Raw genomic sequence first — 19,227 nt, forward strand, 5'->3', positions numbered from 1 at the left:
TCGTAACGTTACAATGATGACCATCTGCGACGATCTCTGTTCCTTGAGGCCTCATCCACCGTGAACAGAACTCTTTATGTTTGACTTTAAGAAGGTAACTTTCACCCTGACGAGGACTGTGGTTGTTGCCTGAGAGAGTCTTCCAGCTCCCCCAACAAATAAGCCAATTTCTTACATGGACTATATCTACATTTTACAAAAGAGGGGTGGAGGCTGCCCACAATGGGCATGCTAATGCCCTCTCCCCAACACAAGAGTAACAGTATTTCTGCCCTCCCGGGTGTCAGATGAAGGTTATTACCCCCAATATGTCTCCGAGGGGGACAGAAAGCCAACTAGACACCAGGGATTTTTTTCTTCCTAAAAGAGGTGTGGGGACTGCCCAGAATGGGTGAACTAGTACCCCCCACCCCAAATTAAATGAACAGTCTTTCTGTGTTCCCCTGGGGTCTGATGGGTGTTATGACCCCCAATCTGCCCACTAGGGGAGGCAGAAAGCCAACTAGACACCCAGGATTTTTTTTATTATAAAAGAGGAATGGGGGGCTATCCACAATGGCCGAGAACATGCCCCCACCCACAATTATAAAAGCCGAAGTCACTCTGTCCCCCCCCTTTGGAGGCAGATGGGAGTACCAGCCTCCGATCTGCCCCACTGGAGGCAGCGAAGCCCTCCAGGCACCAGGGAGTATTTGTTTTGAATAGGTAAGGGTGGGGGGTGCCCCAAAATGGGCTTGCCAATGCCCCCACATCCCAAACAAAAAAGGGACAGTCTTTCTGCCCACTCTGGAAGGCAGATGGGGGTTATTACCCCCAACTGCCCCCGGGGGGGGCAGAAAGCCCACTAGACACCAGGATTTTTTTTTTTTAATAAAAGAGGGGGGTCTTCCCATAATGGGCGATGTCAAAGCCCCCTCTCTAAAAAAAAAAAAAAGTAGCCACAGTCTTTCTGCCCCCCAGGGGGCAGAAAGCCCACTAGGCACCATAATAAGTTTACGGGCACGTCAGGGAGTGCCCCTTAGGCAAGGATTGCTCACCTTTTTTTGTGCACACATTTTGGCTGCTTCTGCCCCGTCCTTGGGGCAGATCAGCAATATTTTTAGATACATCTGCTCCCAAGGGGGGCAGAAAACCACTAGACACTAGTGAAACTTTCTGTGTGTGTGTGTGTGAACTGGAGTTCGGCTGATCGTCTGTGTTTACTGGCATTTGGCCGGCTGTGTGTGAACCTGCATTTTGCTGGCGGTGTGTGTGCACTTGTGCTTAGCAGGCAATGTGCATGAACTAGCTGGCACTGTGGATGGGCTTTCACTTGGCTAGTGGTCTGCATGGATGGCACACGTCTGGCAGTGTGCATGGACTGGGGTTGTGCATGCACTGTTGCTTGGCTGGCGAAGTGCTTGGATGGTGCTTGGCTTGCGGTGTGCGTGGATGGCGCTTGGCTTGCGTTGTGCATGGATGGCGCTTGGCTGGCAGTGTGGCTTGCATAGATCATCTTGCATTTTATTACCCAGAATCCCCTGAACAACTCAAATTTAGTTTAACAATTCACACTTTACTCACATTTGTGTGAAAGGTTTGTCAGATCACTGCACTGGCACAAATTTCCCACCACCCAGCGTTTCCCTCAGTCTCCTAAAAAAATTATACCACACTTGTGTGGGTGCTCAAAGCTGAGAACTTAAAAACGAATAAAATTTAAAAGTGAAGGACAAACAAAGTGTGTCTAGAAAGGCAGTTCTTTTTTCATATGTTTTTAGGCAGATACTGCTTTGGGCACCCACACAAGTGAGGTATCATTTTTATCGGGAGACTGAGGGGAATGCTCGGTGGTGGGAAATTTTGTGACGGCGCGGTGATCTCACATTCTTTCCACACAGAAATGTGAGGAAAATGTGACTTTTTAGCTTCTGGGTAAGAAAATGTTGGGGAATCCACACAAGCCATGCATCCCTGGACTCCCCTGGGTGTCTAGTTTTCAGACATTTCTGGGTTTGGTAGGTTGCTCTAGATAGCCACTGAGCCCAAGACAAAAAACGCAGGTGCCCCCATCTATGACAAAACGTGTTTTTGGAAGGGGGTCCCCTGCGTTTTTGGTCCCGGACTCAGCGGCCATCAAGGGAAACCTACCAAACTCATACATTTCTGAAAACTAGACACCGGGGCGAGTCCAGGGAGGTATGGTTTGCATGGATCCCTCAACGTTTTCCTACCCAGAATCGCCTGCAAACCTAAGATTTAGCTAAAGAAGCTGTGGGATCAATGGAGCGATACAAATTTCCTACCACCTAACGTTCCACCAGGTATCCAGATAAAAGTGGTACTTCCCTTATGTGGGTTGGCCAAGTACCTACAACAGGGAAGGGCCCAAAGCATGTTGTGTAGACATCAGAATTATCAATCACAAAATGACCTGGTTGTGTAAGCGGGGGGACCTGCAATTTTGGTCTTTGGCTAGGCGGCCATCTAAGAAAACCTACAAAACCTAGACATTTCTGTAAACTAGACACCCGGGGGAGTCCAGGAAGGTGTAGCTTGCAGGGATCCCCCAATGCTTTCTTACCCAGAATCCCCCGCAAACCTCAAAAGTAGGTTAAAAAATCAGATTTCCCTCACATTTCTGTGTGGGAAAGGTGTGGGATCAGTGGGCTGACACAAATATCCTACAACTCAGCATTCCCCCAGGTCTCCCGATAAAAATAGTGCATCACTTGTGTGGGTGGGCCCAGTGCCCACAACAGTGAAGGGCCCAATATGTATTGTGGAGACATCAAAATTATGTATCACAAAACGACCTGGTTTTGCAAGGGGTTCACCTGCATTTTTGGTCCCGGGCTAGGCGGCCGTCTTGGGAAACCTGCCAAACGCAGACATTTCTGAAAAGTAGACATCCGGGGGAATTGATGGACTTGTTTCTTTGTAAAGCACTTTAAATGAAAATTTCAATTCAGACAAGTAGAACCCATTGTATCCTACAAGAATGAAAGACAGGGACGATTTAAACCTTACAGGTGTATTTTCCGATTGTAAGTCCTACAGAAATCAAGTAATGTAGTCAAAATCAATTTATTAATAAATCAGAGTGCAAAGCTCAGTTAGAGTACAGAATTTATCAAAGAAACATTCAGGTCAGCAAAATACAGAGTATATAATCGCAGAGCAACTCTGCGTTAATTTGCCTCTTAGGGTCAGTAAGAAAGGGATCCATGACCCATCAAAAAGAGAGTACTTTTATTGGGTTCTGAACAGGGGATTTCATACATTCAATACAGTTGTACTCAGTCCCCACAGAATACACCAATCAGAATTAAATAGAGTTAAACAGTTGCAATAAAATATATTTTGAAAGCCTCCGACGCCACCTGTACTAGAACAAATATTGCTACTTTTTGTGTGATTCTGCTAAGAAAGTTAGGTGAAGCTTTGAACATGAATAATTATGCAGAAACAACATTTTAGTCATCCTCTTGCCTGTTAAATTACATCTAAACGTTATTTTACTGAGACATGAAACTAGGAGTTTGCCCACTTGATAGTTGATACAGAACATTGGTAGCGAAGGGCAAACACAAAATGAAGTATGATACCAAAAATTGCTATATTAGCTATAGTTCGATTTTCCAATAGTACAATGCATTTATTTTTGAAAACAACAAAGTTAACCGTTTCAGGTGGGGTCCATCGTACTCTTCTTTATGAACAGGAACCTATTTTTCATAATAAGAGTGACAGAAATCAGTGAGATAGCAGGGATGAAAAAGAATATAAGAATAGAATAAGATAGAGGGGCAGGGAGTGTATATTGATGGATGTAAAGAGGCATGAGGTAGAATAAAGACTAGACACACTAGATATTCGGCAAATCCATCTTCAGCAGCTTTAGCTGCAGGCCTCTGAGAAACATTTTGGGCACCAGCACTTATTTTACAAATTAAGCACTGCCCTATTGAGTATAATTATGAAAGTGAATGAGGAAAAAGCAAGTGGACAGAAACCTCTGTGAGGTCTCGGGCATGCTGGGTGTCTTACATGTGTGACGTGTTGCTCTTTCCTCCGCTCTGCATGTCTAGATGGAAGAGAAGAACAGGCAGCTGCAGGAGCGCCTGGAGGTAGCTGAGCAGAAGCTGCAGCAGACAATGCGAAAGGCCGAGACCTTGCCTGAAGTTGAAGCAGAACTGGCTCAGAGAATTGCAGCACTCACAAAGGTACTGATTTAACACACAAAGAAAACCATACGTCAATACATGCCTCATTTCAACATATACTGTGGGCAAAGCCTTTTCTCATCATCAATGATGCTTTTCAATTGATGTGCTTACTTTAATGGTCAGTAGAATGTACATTATTGCCACAATTGTTTTATGAACTGAGAACAAGTGTCATTGCAATAAATGATGTATAATTTATTGACACAGAAAATAGTTTTATTTATCTTATTTGAAATGTTTTATAAAGCGCGAACATGACGCAAAACGGGTTTCAGAGCGCTGTACAAAGGAAGGTACTGGTAAGAGGTAAAAACATGAGTAGAGAACAAAATAGAACACACGAAGTACCTAAAAAAAGTTCCAGCAAGCAGTACATCAAAAAGACCTGTGAGCTCTCTGTGCTTTAATGAAATCCATCCACCTATAGACAATATAGGAATATGGAATATCTCATTCATATTATACTTAATTGGTGAGTGAGTTTTATGTGTATTAAAACAAGAATGTATCCTGTTCATCGCTATCTATGTCTGTTTTTCATAAACATTTGAGAGTTCTACCATCCTGCTCAGTCCATGTTTTTAGGATGTGCACAGTGAAAGGCTTGGATTCTACAGTTTTGTTTTTGCCATTAGCCATTGTGCTTCCTGTCTGCATATAGTAACACCTACTTCTTCTTCGTCCTCATCTGAAAAGTTGGTTTGTATTGGGTTCTCATCACCTCTATCATCATTATGGGAAAACATTTGGATTCTTCACAAAATTGCCCCATCCTCACTGAGCAAGCCAGATTGCTGCTACTGCAGCCTTTGGAGACGTTCGGGTAGATTATGAGGATTTTCCATAGATTGGTTTCCTGGCTACAGCACAGAGCAGTGGCTATCAAAGGTGCAGCGGATCTTTTAGGCCTGCTGCAGCTCAGTGATGACTTATATTAATCAACCGAAGGCTGTGAAGGCTCATTTCCGTGCTTGCCTTAGTTGGTGCAAGATGGAGAAACACATGAGCCCATAGATAGTCTGCTGAGCACTGAAGAAGATACCTGACACCTACAACATGCACATTAAATATAGGGTAAATTGGAATAACAATACATGCGATCAGTCATCAGACCACAAGCATGAGAATACTTGGGAGGATGAAAAGGAGAAATTCAGGCAGCAGGCTACAACTGGAAAGCTTCCTGGGGCACCATGGAAAGAAAGAAACAGGCAAAAAATAACAAGCAAAATCTGCAGTGACACCCATGGTGGCCTCAGAAAGCACCATAACTGCAAAATCAAATGAATGAACGCGAGTAAGCTAGGGGATAATGGAAGAAGGTGCCCTTACGCTGTGTGAACCTTACCAGACCAAAGCGGTACCTAGGAAGGTTTCTGAAACAACTTATGTGATGCTCTGACGTCTTAGATTGGGTGAGCACCACTGTGAATTCGAGCATTTTGGCACTTAAATCCTAATCTGTCATGGCTGACAGCACACCCCAATTGACATACATGAGCCCAAGCACGTTTTACCTCAACAAGATGTCTGTCATGTTCACCAATGCCTAGGTAAGTCCTGATAGCTGATGAGAGCGCTAATGTACATCCATGTCTTCCTCTATGTTACTGGGACGTCCTTCTAAAGAGAGAGAGAGCTTTTTAAGTAGCTCTCTTGGTACTTATGAAACTCTACGCAATTTATGGCTCCAGTAAATTATTCTTTAAAGAACAACTGTTTGTGTTCATGCTGTATTTGAATCTTAAGCTTGACCTTTCGTTGTCAGTCAAAGGGAGGAAGGTCCTTTTCCATTCCCGTCCTCTCTTTGGGGAACAGCTTTTCGGTTCACTAGCCTCAGAATCTAAACATGTATGATTTAAAACTGGCATGACATGTTTTGTATGCACTGATTTCCTTAAACTTTTCATAGGTTATTGAAACCCTGGGGGAATAGAGTATTCTCTAAATGCTCTAGCTGGATGTCTACACACTGCACGCAGGGGCTAATTCATGGAGCTAAAGTCTCTGTATGATTTTCAAAAGAGCTAACATTTTTTTATATCTTTGAGATTTGTAAAAAGCATAAAAATGAATGGGTTCAGGTTCCATGTGAACATACTCAATGTATGTCCATGCTCTGTTGCTTATTAGTTAAAGATGAAGCACTCCTTTTGATCGAAACATACCCAATACATATGGCTCCTCTGCCATATTATTGAAAAAGCTAAATTGGCTCCCTCTGAATTGGTAGTGGTTACCCTAGATGCTGAAAAAGCATTCCATAGGGTCTCTTGGAATTTTCTCTGTGAAGCTCTTAAGAAATTTAATTAGGAGATACCTTCACCAAAATGATCACGGCCCTTGTTAGAAACGGGGATTGCTAGGGCATGCGTCAAAGCCAGGCAGAAACCCCCATTTCAAGTCAGGGCGAGGGAGTTACACATTGAAGATAACCCCTGCTCATCCCCTTGGTAGCTTGGCACGGGCAGTTAGGCTTATCCCAGAGGCAATGTGTAAAGCGTTTGCACAACACACACACACAGCGGCAACACACTAGGCGCACTACAAAAGAGACTCCACACAAGGTTATGTAAAAATAGCCTTTGTATTATCTAAAACACATCAGAATCACAATCACAGATATATACACTGTGCCTACAGGCACCAGGTCATTATTTATAGGGGACTGTGTACATGGCAGCACCAATCGGGTCGCTGCCAGAACCATTACAAGCATAAACAGTAAATGCAAAACCACCAGCAATACATGTGTAACAGCCAGTAATACAAGTATTACGGGCAGTAGCTACTGTTAAAATAGTGAACTTAGCAACATCACATTAGCATTAGGCATGAAACACATTAGATCAGACATACGCCTAGATCACCATAACATGATATTAGGCATCACCTTAGGCATAGAAACCCATTATGCATCATATCAGAATAAGTCACATTGGGCATAAAATCAGCAATGCAACCATTAGGGAAAAGCATTAGGCATAAACACATTATGCAGACATCATGGTATTACTGAGAGAGGCATATTCTGTACCAAATCATCAGCGTAAGTGCACCATGCATATAGCATTACCAACAAGGTTCAGATTGGAGCCCCACTCCTTGATTCTAACCATAGAAATTGCACAACATTGCAGCTGCCCGCAATTGCGGCGCAGCTGTGTCCAATGTGAACCCCACTCTGGGACTCTCACGTGGAGTTACCCCCTCGTTGCAGCTGCCCACCTCTGCGGCGCAGCTGGGCTGAGCCCAAGATGCACTGACCAAGTTGGATCCACACTCCGGGACCCTGGAATTAAAAAATTCCCCAAACGTTGCAGCTGCCCACTGTCAGACGGGGCAGCTGTGACACCAACCAAACACAGGCATTTCTGGTGCCACTTCCAGCACCCTCGATACTCCCCAGAGCCCCCACTCACCGGGACTCTTCTCGTGCTGCCACCCCTGGTCAACAGACTCCTTCCAGCAGGGGACAGGCACTGGTATGTGCCTCAACAGTCCCCTGCTCTGCCAGGACTTCTCTGGACAGCTTCTCGCGGGAGCGGGCTCTTGCCGCTGCAGCCGCCACAACTCTGCTACACGTGGGGCTCTCTCCAACGCATGAGAGCCCCGCTCGTCCACCGGCCACAGCTTTGTCTTTGTGCCCCACCCACAATCAGGCGCGGGCGCCTGTCTTCCACTTTTGGTACTCCCGGGCAGCGGCGGTGATTTCCTGGAGGTTTCGGCGGCAATACGTGGTAGGCTCCCGTTTGGAGTAAAGACCACTGCGGGGTGAGCACCCGCTCAAAGGCAGAAAATGCGGGGTGGGCACCCGCTAATAAAATACGCAGGAAACGCGGGATGGGCACCCGCTTCAAAGGCACAAAACGCGGGGTGGGCTCCTGCTAATAAAATATGCGGAAAACGCGGGATGGGCTCCCACTGATAAAATAAGCGGAAAACGCGGGGTGGGCACCCGCTTTTTTTTTAGAAGCTGGGGCTTGGTAATCAGACACACCACAGGGGGTGGAGCCAGCATTGTACAGAGTAGGCACAGACCTATTCAGGGACAGGGGACTTCTCCTCCGACTACTCCAATTGCAGATCTCCTATTCAGCCTGACTCTGGCTCACCCTGCCCTCCCTGGAGCCACCCACACCTCACCAGCCCTGGTCACTTCTAAAACCAGACATACAATACACATCAGGCAGGCAGGCACACAGAAATGCCAACTTCTAAAAGTGGCATTCTTAAAATAGTGAAATTAAATCGGCGCACACCATTGCGCAGCATTTATTATTTCTATTCCACACATACCAAACATGACATACTTATTGTGTTCCCTTTAGGAGTTATCCCATAAGGGGGATTCCCAATGTTAGCATATGCAAGGGCAGAGAGCACACGCACTTTGTACTGCTAAACAAGGCTAAAGTGCCCAGAGTCCTAAAACCACCAACACCATGTTAGAAAAAATAAAATTTTTAAAAGTTTAGGGATGACCCTGCAAAAAGGGCCAAGTCCAACAGCCCTGTACAGTGGTCCGTCAGTCTGGGAGTTTTCTTTGCTCTGCTTTTAATCTACAAAGAGGAACGAGACAAGGTTGCCCTTTGTCCACCTCATTATTTATCCTAAGCCTTGAACCCTTACTACACAACATCAGATCCAATCCACTCTTTCATGGTATCGCCTTCAACAACCTCGATGTGAAAGTCGTGGCATACGCTGACGATATCTTAATAATGTCTGAATTGGCTACACAATTTATTCCTGCCCTCCTCCAAACCATTAAAGAATACGCCCAAGTCTCTAACTACAAACTTAACAAGGCCAAATCAGAAATCCTTGTGAATAGTCTCTGCTCTAGGGCCCTGTTTACCAACAAAGGTCTCACCTGGCAGCCGACATTTGCAAAGTATTTGCATTTGGAATTTAACTCCGATATATTGGAATTCCTGAAACATAAGAAGGCACTTACTTTAAGCAAGGTTGAATCACTTCTTGAAGGCTGGAATCCTAAATTCCTGATGTGGTGGGGCCGAATTGAGACCATAAAGATGATGATCACCCCCATAGTCTACTACCTTGCAAATATGCTTCCTTTGACACTATCAGAGAAATTTATAGAAAAGATTTATTTTGCAAAACAAAAAACCTAGACTCTTGTTAAAAAAACGACCCCACCCTGTTCACCTCAGCAGTGTTAATCTTGCGGACTTCAAGAATTATCTAACCGTCTTCTTAGCCAGACAGGGCTCACTTTCGTTCACTCAATCTCCAGCTATACTCCTACGTGGCTAGCGGTAGAAAAAGAGATCCTAGCCAAATATCATCCAATATCTCTACTATCCAGTAACCCCAAAGCCCCGTCTTCTGGTAAATACATCCTAAACAACACAAAAAGGGCCCTCTTGAAAATAGATAAAACTCTAGAATTCCTGATCTCCAACTCAAATATGACTTCCCTTTGAAACAACTCTAAAATTTGAATCCAGGGCTCTCCAGCCTTCTGTTCTCACTGGGCTTCTAAGGGCATTCATTTCCTGAAAGACCGAGGAACTTCCCAAAATACGCTATTCTTTAGAGAAATGAAAAAATGCTTCAACCTGCAAAACATTGATTTCGGTGATTTCTTAAAACTCAAGGTTGCTCTATCTAAACTAAAGCTCTATAACAATGACCCTTCACTCATCAGGCTCATCCTATCCTTTAACAAATCCAGCCACCAGGCCTCCAAGCTCTACCAACTTTTACAACTGAAGCCCTCCACCACATCCTCTAAACTCCAAACTAAATGGGATCCTAACCAAACGATTACGCCACAATCTTGGCATCGGATTTGGAGATCAGTGGTCTCATATTAAATATTCCCCTCCCTTGCACAGATGAAATTCTGGCTACTACACAGGAACTTCTGGATCCCGGCTCGCTTCCAAAAAATCTCCCTAAGAGAGAATCCAAGTTGAAGGAATGGTAATGACCCATTGGGAGAGCTCCCTCACCTTCTCTTTTACTATAGAGCTGTCGATCCATTTTGCGATGCAGTGTTTAGCTTTATTCACTCTATCTGCGGGGTCCCTCTGGAGCGATCTTTCTTAACACTACTCAAGGGATTTTTAGACCCAAACATTAGATCTCGCAACAACAGCCTACTAATTGACATTCATTCTTACGGCTGCCTACAAATCTATTCTGACTAATTGGAAAAACACAGCAGCCACTTCCTTCCATCCTTTGTTAAACTGGATCTTCTTCCTGATAGTGGCTGATAACATCTCATTACAAAACTCCCCATGGATTAAACACAACACATCTATCTGGAACTCCCTGGATAACTATTTCGCCACTCCAAAACCACTGTGATTCTCTTCTGTCCACCCCCTATACTCTTATTCAACTTTCCTCTATCACATGGGTACAAATATGAGAGATATTTAAAACTGTTAGCACCACCTTTCAAAACCCTGGGCTGAACCCTTTGACTGAATAGAGCATACGATCTGGATTGCACCTGCACTTAAATACACTAAGATCTCCACGGCTTTTACACAATTGTACATGTGCTTGTCTCTATACCTACTAGTGCCTCCCACTTCCCCCTTTCATCTTACTCACTTTACGTTACTTCTATTTCTTATTTTTACACCATACCACACGTCTTTGGGTTTATCGAAGCTCCATTTGATGTTTTCCTCTTATTTATCATCTGTCTCCTGGATTTTGTTTTGTAAATCTAGACCCTCAGGTGTCTCGATCAATCCTCCAGGTCTCTATTATTTGAACTGTATATTTTAAACTGGACCCTTTATTCTCTGATTGTCCCTTTCTCTCTGTTCATTTGTTGACAAAACATTTGCTCAATAAAATTCATCTTAAAATTAAATAAATACATACCCACAATGAAGTGTGTGCAGGGCAGGACTCGCCGTAGTGGGCACCGGGCAATCCCCCGGTGCGCCGCACGGGTGGGGGACGGTTTTGGGCCCCTGGGGGCCGTTTTTGTTACAGGGCCGTTTTTGCAGCATAGCTGCAAAATCAGCCCTGTAACAAAATGGGCCGAAAACCAGCCCTGGCAAAGAGCTCTGCGGCACCCCCAAGCCCCGGGGGGCCAGCCGAGAACTTTGCCAGGGCCGGTTTTGGTTCCCGGTCCGGCCCTGAGTGTGTGGCAGCCAGGAATTGCACGATCTAACTGACAGAGATGTGCCGCTCCAGTGGTAAGCTGCGTACTATGATCTCTCTTGGCAGGGGATGCAAATGACTCTTAATGATCCTGTGCACTGTGTTGGAATGCCATTCAATGCAATCACTATAACTTGTGCCCTAATGTAACTACAACTCACGCCCTTGCCATACCCTGCTAATTACATTACATTACGCATGACGTGTTAAGTGACATAATTGATGACATCACTGCAACATTTGAAATGACACCTTTAAAAAAAGAGACTGTGCATGTTAGGGGAGCGAGTTATAGTTATTTTAGTTATAGTTACAAGAGATAACTATAATAGTGAATTTCAGTATTTTCTCTATTTTCAGTTTAAAATTTTACATTAGAAGTATATTGTTCACCTAACTATAACGTTACTTAAATTTTTGATGTTTTCAGGGAATATATATATATAGATATATATATATATATATATCCACTCCAAATGTCTGTCTACGAATTAAGACAGACTTCAGCATGCTCGTGTTCACTTTGAATACAGGATTTATTTGGCAATAAAACAACGGTGGCGCTTTTCAGTAGCTTCAGCTACCTTTCTCAAACCAATTGCGGTTGCCATTTTGATTACTTATATCTACATGTTCCAGGTTTTATTTCTTTTTTTCTTTCTCAACATTTAAGTGACAGTGCATAAATAAAGATCTTTACATTTAAAGTGACACAGTGCTCTTTCACACTGCTGCGCAAATCTTTTCCCATCCTCAAACTTTGTTACAAATACAATAACACATATCAATTTGATTGTTACTGATATGTGATGTTACACCATGTCCACTCAGAAACAGTATAAATACCTATCATATCTCACAATGTATGAATTCATGTTTCTAGCGGGATTCAGACTAATCATGGGCAAGTGCCCTAATTCATCACAGATCTATTTTCAAAAGGATGTCCTCAAGTTATTTATATTGTTTCATATAAGTTGGGATGAAAATGCGTCTGCAACTATACGACACAAATAAAATCAAACCAATCTCATATTAACCCATTCTAAACCTCTGTGAAAATTATGTACAATGCATTTTACTTGATCTGGATTATGAAAAGGAGTAGAAGAGGAGAAACATAATTACAACAACAGATTCATTCAAAAAAGTTTTCCTCCTAAAAATATCAATCGTACATGATATAAAACTTCTCAATGTCTTATCCTCTACCACAGTCTACTTGCCTCATCAAAAACCAATTGTTAGCAACAGTCAAGATCATAAATAATAACACATTGCGATGTTACAGGTGGACATGCAAATCCTCTTCTGTATTAAGGCCCATTGGCATCTTTGAGTTGAATCTGAGAATATATCGAGAGTCTAATTGTCTCAAATACCTCTCCCTGTTTCCGCCCCTTGGTCTTATTGGCACTTGATCCAGAATAAAATATTCTAGGTTGCTGACACCACTGTAATATGTATTTGTTCCAAGTGTCGGGCGACAGGGTATGTTTGGTGTTTGTGTTTGATAGCCCGAATATTTTGTAGGATGCATAGATGTGCTTTTAAAATAGTACTCCCTATGTAAAGATTTTGACAACTGCATCTCAGAGCATAAACCACATATTCACTTTTACAAGTCAGTTCAGTATTCGCCGATTTTTACCAGTGAAGGGCAGCGGTAACTCTATAGTATTCACTCCATACTGGCATGCCTTACATTTATGGCAGCGTCTGAAACCTTTGCTGATACTGAGCAACCTTTGTTTTGTTGTAGACCCTGACCTGTTGTCAACTAGATCTTATCTCATTTACCTGGCCTTCCGAAATGTCAGAATGGGTCTCTTATGTATTGTAGGGCCTAGAATTGGGTCACTGCAGATGAGGTGCCTATGTTTTTGGAAAATACCACGTATCTTCCGATTTTGATTATTAAAACCTGTGATAAATCTAATGGGTTGCTTCTGATCTGTCTGTGTATTTTCTCGCCTATTCTCTGCAAAAATAAGCTTCTCTCTGGGACTTTGATTTGCCCTTGTTTTAGCTGTCTCCAATGTGGCTCTATATATATAAGTGACGTTATAGTTGGGTATCGTATTAATATCTGACTTTGTATAAAAAAACTGAAATTCACAGAAAAAAAACAAAGCTTAAAGGGACATTTTAGTTAGGTGAAAATGTTGGTTAAAACATACCATTTTAAAATAACAAAATCACTGAAATTCATCAGTTATAGATATCTCAAGTAACTATGTCTCGTGCTCTAAATTAGCTATAACTCATGCCCCCGCCATGTACTGTCTTGTCATCAATGATGCCAATTCAGATGCTGCCCTGATGTTTTCAGCGATGTCTTACAACATTTCATGAGTGATGTATTATGTGAGGTAAGTTCAGTGGATGGTGAAGCTGGAAGTTAGGGCTAAGATTTCAACCACGCCCCTTCTTCTGCCAGGAAAAGGATAATAGCCTAGAATTGGCCTATTGTTCTACTTTAAAGTGTCAGTTGGCAACAGGGTAATTAACTGGGCCAACAAAGTAGCTCAAAGCATGAATACCATTAAGGCTTGCATAAGGAACTATGGTGAATTGTATAAGTGCATAAACAAATACATATGATGTAAAACTGACTTCGGATATTTGTTTGTGGTAAGACATTTATAGGAGAAGACCCGTTAGGCACGCTTTGCCAAAAGGATACAAACTGTTTAAATACAACAGGTTTTACACTTCAGTCAATAAGAAAGGGGATAATTTTTCTTTGATTCTCATTCGAATTATATAGGCTTAGCAAAACACACCTAATTAGTTTGTGCCCTTTTGCCACAATTCTGCCTATCTACAGATACCAGGCTGCCTGGATAAAATGAAACAAAAGTTTTATAAAGCGCGTGTATGCCGAGGCATCTTAGCGCAAGAGCTGTCATAACCTTAGCAGAAGCGGCAAACAGAGGTTAAAATGTGGGCGCGAACAGCCATGTTTTCAGCACCTTTCTGAACAGTCGTCTGTTGGTTTGGCTTCTCAGAGTAAAAAGCAGAGTGTTACAAAGTTTGGGGGCCAGATGAAAGAAGCTTCTGCCACCCATTTTAAGGTCTTCACCCTGGGAATAACCAGCAAGGAGGCAGTCGATGATCTGAGGTTGCGTTGTTGTTCGAGAGCTGTATTGGTTGGCGGTCCAGGCGAAGGTTCAATTCAAGTCCTTGTGCATTGTTCACAAGACACGTAATTGGGTAGGACCTGCCTATTTCAATAATCGCATTAGATGGTTGCTTCCTGCGGTTACGTGACTGTTTTTCGGGGCAAGCTTGGTAACAGCTGACTCAATCTAGACATCAAAGTTGCGGGCTGCAGGGTCAGGGTCAATATTTAGAGAGGCAGTAAGGGAGCCTAAGGCCAGCTCTAATTTCAGAATTTTTATCTTATGCCACTTGCAACTTGTAGTAGTATTATTGATGTTGTGTGCTTTAAGAGTCTCTCCTGGGATGGTTTACTCAAAAAATACCAGACTGTGATCTGCCCAGGCCAAAGGTAGGGCTCTACTGAAAGATACCCGTGCATAGTTGGTGAAAACATCGTCAAGAATATGGTTGCCTGAGTGAGTCGGCTCAGTCACGACTTGGTGTACATCAAAGCTCTTCAGAAAGTCAATTAAGTTGATAGCGTCTCTGCATTCAGTGGATTCTAAATGGAAATTAAAGTCCCCCCAACAAAGTAAAATTGGGATACTCCATGCAGGATTCCAAAAAGGTCTGCATGAAAGAGATGAACCTGTTCCTGGGGCCAGGTGGCCGGTAGATAAAGATTCTATTAAATGCTATCTTGTTGTTGTAAAAAAAACGTAATGGCTTCTTCCTCCAATTAAGGGATGCCAGCCAATGAGGCCATAATATTAGTACGGTAGGCAATGGCAACTCCCCCTCCCCATTGCCCTTCACTGTCTATTCGAAAAAGCTTGTAACATTTGGGTATGGCCGTCCTGAGATCTGGATCGGAGGAGCTATTGGTCCAGCTCTATGTAAGAAAAAGTATATCAGTATTGTACTGGTCTATAAAATCAGCTAGTTCATATATGTGTTTGGGAAGTGACCTGACATTTAGTAATATACATGTAAGGATGGAATCCCATTGCTCAGGATTGTGAGCGGGTAAAATACATTCGAGCCTAGCTGTTTTTTTGGATGACATCCTTATTAATACAAGTAGCAAAATTACAGGTAGGGCAGACCAGACAATGGTGTCCCTCTAAAAGTTCATAGGTATACATTTCATTTGCTTGCTTCTAAGTCCTATGTCCAGTAGGACTTCTCTTGATTAGGACCCGCTAAATGTTTCGGCTGAGATTCTGGTGCACTGCGCATTCAGCCGCGGACGGACGCAGACGGGCTTGCTCCTGGCGCGCCTTTGATGACATAAACAGTCTCTCCATAGCCTCTTAATGTTGTCCATGCACCTGGTTGAACCTATGTCTTGAATAACCTTCTCAGAGCTCGACACCCCAAGTGTTCACAATAGCTGGCCTTATTTCACAAGACAGGGACCTTTAATGTGGCTCAAGTACATAGTGTGTAAGGATCCATTATGGAGACTGGCTCACATAAAAGACCCAAAAATCAGAGGTCAATAGGGAAAAACAATTGTTTTCATAGCTTAGAACCTGCTTTCTTACAAAAGACAAAAGGTTTTAATTGTGAGATGTGAATTATTAATTACCAGAGCTAAGTATATATACTGCATTAGGGTCAGTCCTGCCTTATCATATATGCACACGTGTGATTAGGCTTAGATATGTTGGCTTTTGTCAGCCACAGCTTTCTAAAACATAACTTAGTTTCCAGACAGGCCATAGTGGCCTTTGTATATTTCCCAATGGCACCTTTCATGACTAATATGCATTTTCTGTTTTCTTGTGATTGACCCTAACTTTGGAAGACTTCCTGCCTGTTATTATCCCTGAAAGTGTGAATTATATTTGGCAGTGAATGGCCAGGAACACTGTTCCACAGAGCGTTTTTCTGACAGGCAGAGACCATTTGCCATCTGTGTTGGGGCAGCATATTGCCGATGAGATTTTCTTAACCGGTAACCCAGTCTTTACCCTCATCACCTTGTGTTGAAAGAGGGTAAGGGACAAACTTTTGGGATGCCATGGCTGAACTGAATACTACGCTCAGCCGCTGTTTGTCAGGTAATGTAACTACACTTCGAACAATTCAGTGATTAACTATGGTCAGGATTCCATGCGTCTAAACCAGTTTTGAAAATTTCAAATGCATGCATTCCTGTCCCATATTTCAACATTTCTGTAAAATAAGCCACATAGGCAGCATCAGCTGAGACTGCTCATGCTTCTCAGATTCCCATCCTGCAGTTTTCAGACTTTTGTGAAGCTGCAAATGAACAGATGATGTACTGCTTTTTAGAAACTTCAAACCACTTTCCAGAGCGTGTGAGCACTTCAATCCCCCTTCTTTTATTCAACTCTTTTCCGAGATTTAAACTGTGGCCTTTTAAAAGCGGAATGTTGGACTTGGCCCTTCTGGCAGGTTCACCCCTGAACTTTTTTTGCTTTTTATTGGTGACTTGGTGTGATAATTGTTTGGTCTCTGCGCACTTTCCCTGTGTCCCAGGGTAAAGTGCGTGCGTGCTCTGAGTGCATGTGGTGAGATAGGCCTGCCCTCCCATAGGAATGCATGGGGAATGTATGTGTCCCTAGTAGTTCCTGATGCGTGGGGTTTGCAGGCCCGAGTTTGGTATGTGCGGACTCGTGGGAGTGAATGCTGCGCGATGATGTGGGCGGCGTGCATGTACCTAGTGTGGAAGTGCCACTTCTAGAAGTGGGCATTTCTGTGTGCAGTGTGTCTGTCGCGTGATTGGCTGGTCATGTCATGTGACGGGCTAGGGATTCCCCAGAGTCAGGATGAGTCACCCAGTGGTGAATGGGGAGATCAGCAGCTAGATGGGTGGGAGGAGTACACCTGGGTCCTGAATAGGACAGGGTTTTCCACACACAATGCTGGCCCCGCCCCCTGCGGTGCGACTGACGACCCTAGCCCTGCCAGTGAATAGAGTGAGGGGCTGAGCACATCAAGGGTGCTCCCCAACCAGCTGCGACTGGTTTTCCCCCTCACCCTGAACCCAGAACAAAGGGTTTGACTGTATAAAAATGGGGCTGTGTCCCCAAAGAAACTGTTCTCTTCCAGGATCCTATCTGAGGGGGGCTGCTGCTGCTGGAGGCCAGGAGGAACCGCCACTTAGGACTGCCTTCCTGCCTGGAGGGCCCAGTGAGCTGGCCCCTGGCCAAGCCTTGCCCCCTGCCTACCTTCCTAAACTTTTCTGGACTTGCCTTCTCCCCAAAGCGCCTGGAAGCGCTTTTATTTTACATATAGCGCTAGGAGCGCTTTTATTTGGTGCCCCCGCGCTTCTAGAGCGCTCCTGTGTCGCCTCTGCAGCGGCGCCGAACTGTTCCTCCTAAAAGAGGGAATCCCTGGGGTAGGGATTCCCCCTCTGGTGGCCGAGATTTGTGGCGGGTGCCCACCCCGCTTATAACGTGATTTCAGCGGGTGCCCACCCCGCTATATGTCTCAACGTAACGGGAGCCTACCCCGTATTGCAACCACCGAAGAAGGATCACCGCAGCGGCCCGGTCCGTCCCCGGAAGTCAGGCGACCTCCGTCGGGACGTGGGCGGGACTTCAAAGCAGGAAGCGACGGGAGCCTACCCCGCGCTCCTGCACTGGGCGGAAGACGGGAACCAGGAAGTCCGCGAGTAAGCGGGGCTCCCGTGTGCCAGGAGAGCCCCACAGCCACAGAGGAGGTGGGAGCGCTGCGTGTTCCCTTGCAGCTGTCCCCATCGCCTGACCGGAGCAGCCCGTCGGAGCAGCCCATCGAAGTCCTGGTGAGTGGGGGCTGAAGGGGGAGCCGGGTTAGCCTCCCCAAGCACTGTAAGAGCCTGCGAGGCTCACGAGTCCCCCGAGCGGGACTCCAACGTCGGGGGTGATCTCGGTTAGAAGGTCCCCAGAGAGGGGGCCCCCACCTACCTGTGCCAGCACTGGGGGGCATTTATTGGTCCTCCGTTAAGTGCCAGTGAAGGCACTGAGTTTATAGCTCTTGGGCGGCCCCGTCTGATAGCGGGCCGCCCCAGCCGGGGCATTTCTATTAAAGAGTCCTCCGATTGGGACTCCACTGAAGGGGGCAGTGCTCTCGAGCCCCGAGAGGCTCCAACTTGGAACATTGGTTAATCCAAGAGCGCGAGGTCGCTCCAACGGTTGGGGGCATAGTTTCGAAGAGCCTAGAGGGCTCCAACCTACGCAGCCTTGTTTGTTTAGAGCCAGTTGAGGCCCCAACGAAGGGAGAATTATTGTTCAAGAGTCCAGAGGGACTCCAACGTTGTGGGGTAGCCTGTCCCTTCGCTGAGTCCAGAGGGACTCCAACACTTGGGGGCATCCTTATTGATAGAGCCCAGGGAGGCTCCAAGGCATGCCAGATTTGTTTTAAAAGGCACAGGGGTGCCCCAGTATTTCTCCAGCTGCCCAGCACTTAGTGGGCCGCTGCAACGTTTAGGACACCCAGTGCTACGTTGCGCTTTGGCTTGCGCAGCTTGTCCTGACTTTGGGACAAAGGGCATCCTAGCCCCCTACCAGGCCAGTTGGCCTAGGGACTGCCACAGGTGGTGGCTTATGTGAGTTCTTGCGCAATTGTGTTTCCCTGCACCTCTGAATGTGTTGTTATGCGTCATGTGCCTTGTTTTACACCGCTGAATGTTTTTATGCATCATGTGTTTTCCTTCCCTACACCTCTGAATGTGTTGCGATGCATCATGTGTAATGTGCGTTTACCCCTACAGGTATTGTGATACTTAGGTGGTTGTTTTCTC

At 44.8% G+C, this 19,227-nt stretch overlaps 1 protein-coding gene across 3 annotated transcripts in view; it reads left to right on the top strand.

Annotated features, from left to right (window-relative positions):
- PPFIA2 (PPFI scaffold protein A2) overlaps positions 1-19,227 on the top strand; it is a 1,995,062-nt gene that overhangs the window by 1,247,731 nt on the left and 728,104 nt on the right. For all 3 annotated transcript variants that reach the window (XM_085652973.1, XM_085652974.1, XM_085652975.1), the window contains one exon: positions 4,071-4,205. In XM_085652973.1, the coding sequence (XP_085509099.1) occupies positions 4,071-4,205 (135 nt within the window). The remainder of the gene's footprint in view (positions 1-4,070; positions 4,206-19,227) is intronic.

The sequence above is a fragment of the Triturus cristatus genome, chromosome 4_1, assembly GCF_964204655.1.
Source record: "Triturus cristatus chromosome 4_1, aTriCri1.1, whole genome shotgun sequence".
In the NCBI taxonomy this organism is placed as follows: Eukaryota; Metazoa; Chordata; class Amphibia; order Caudata; family Salamandridae; genus Triturus; species Triturus cristatus.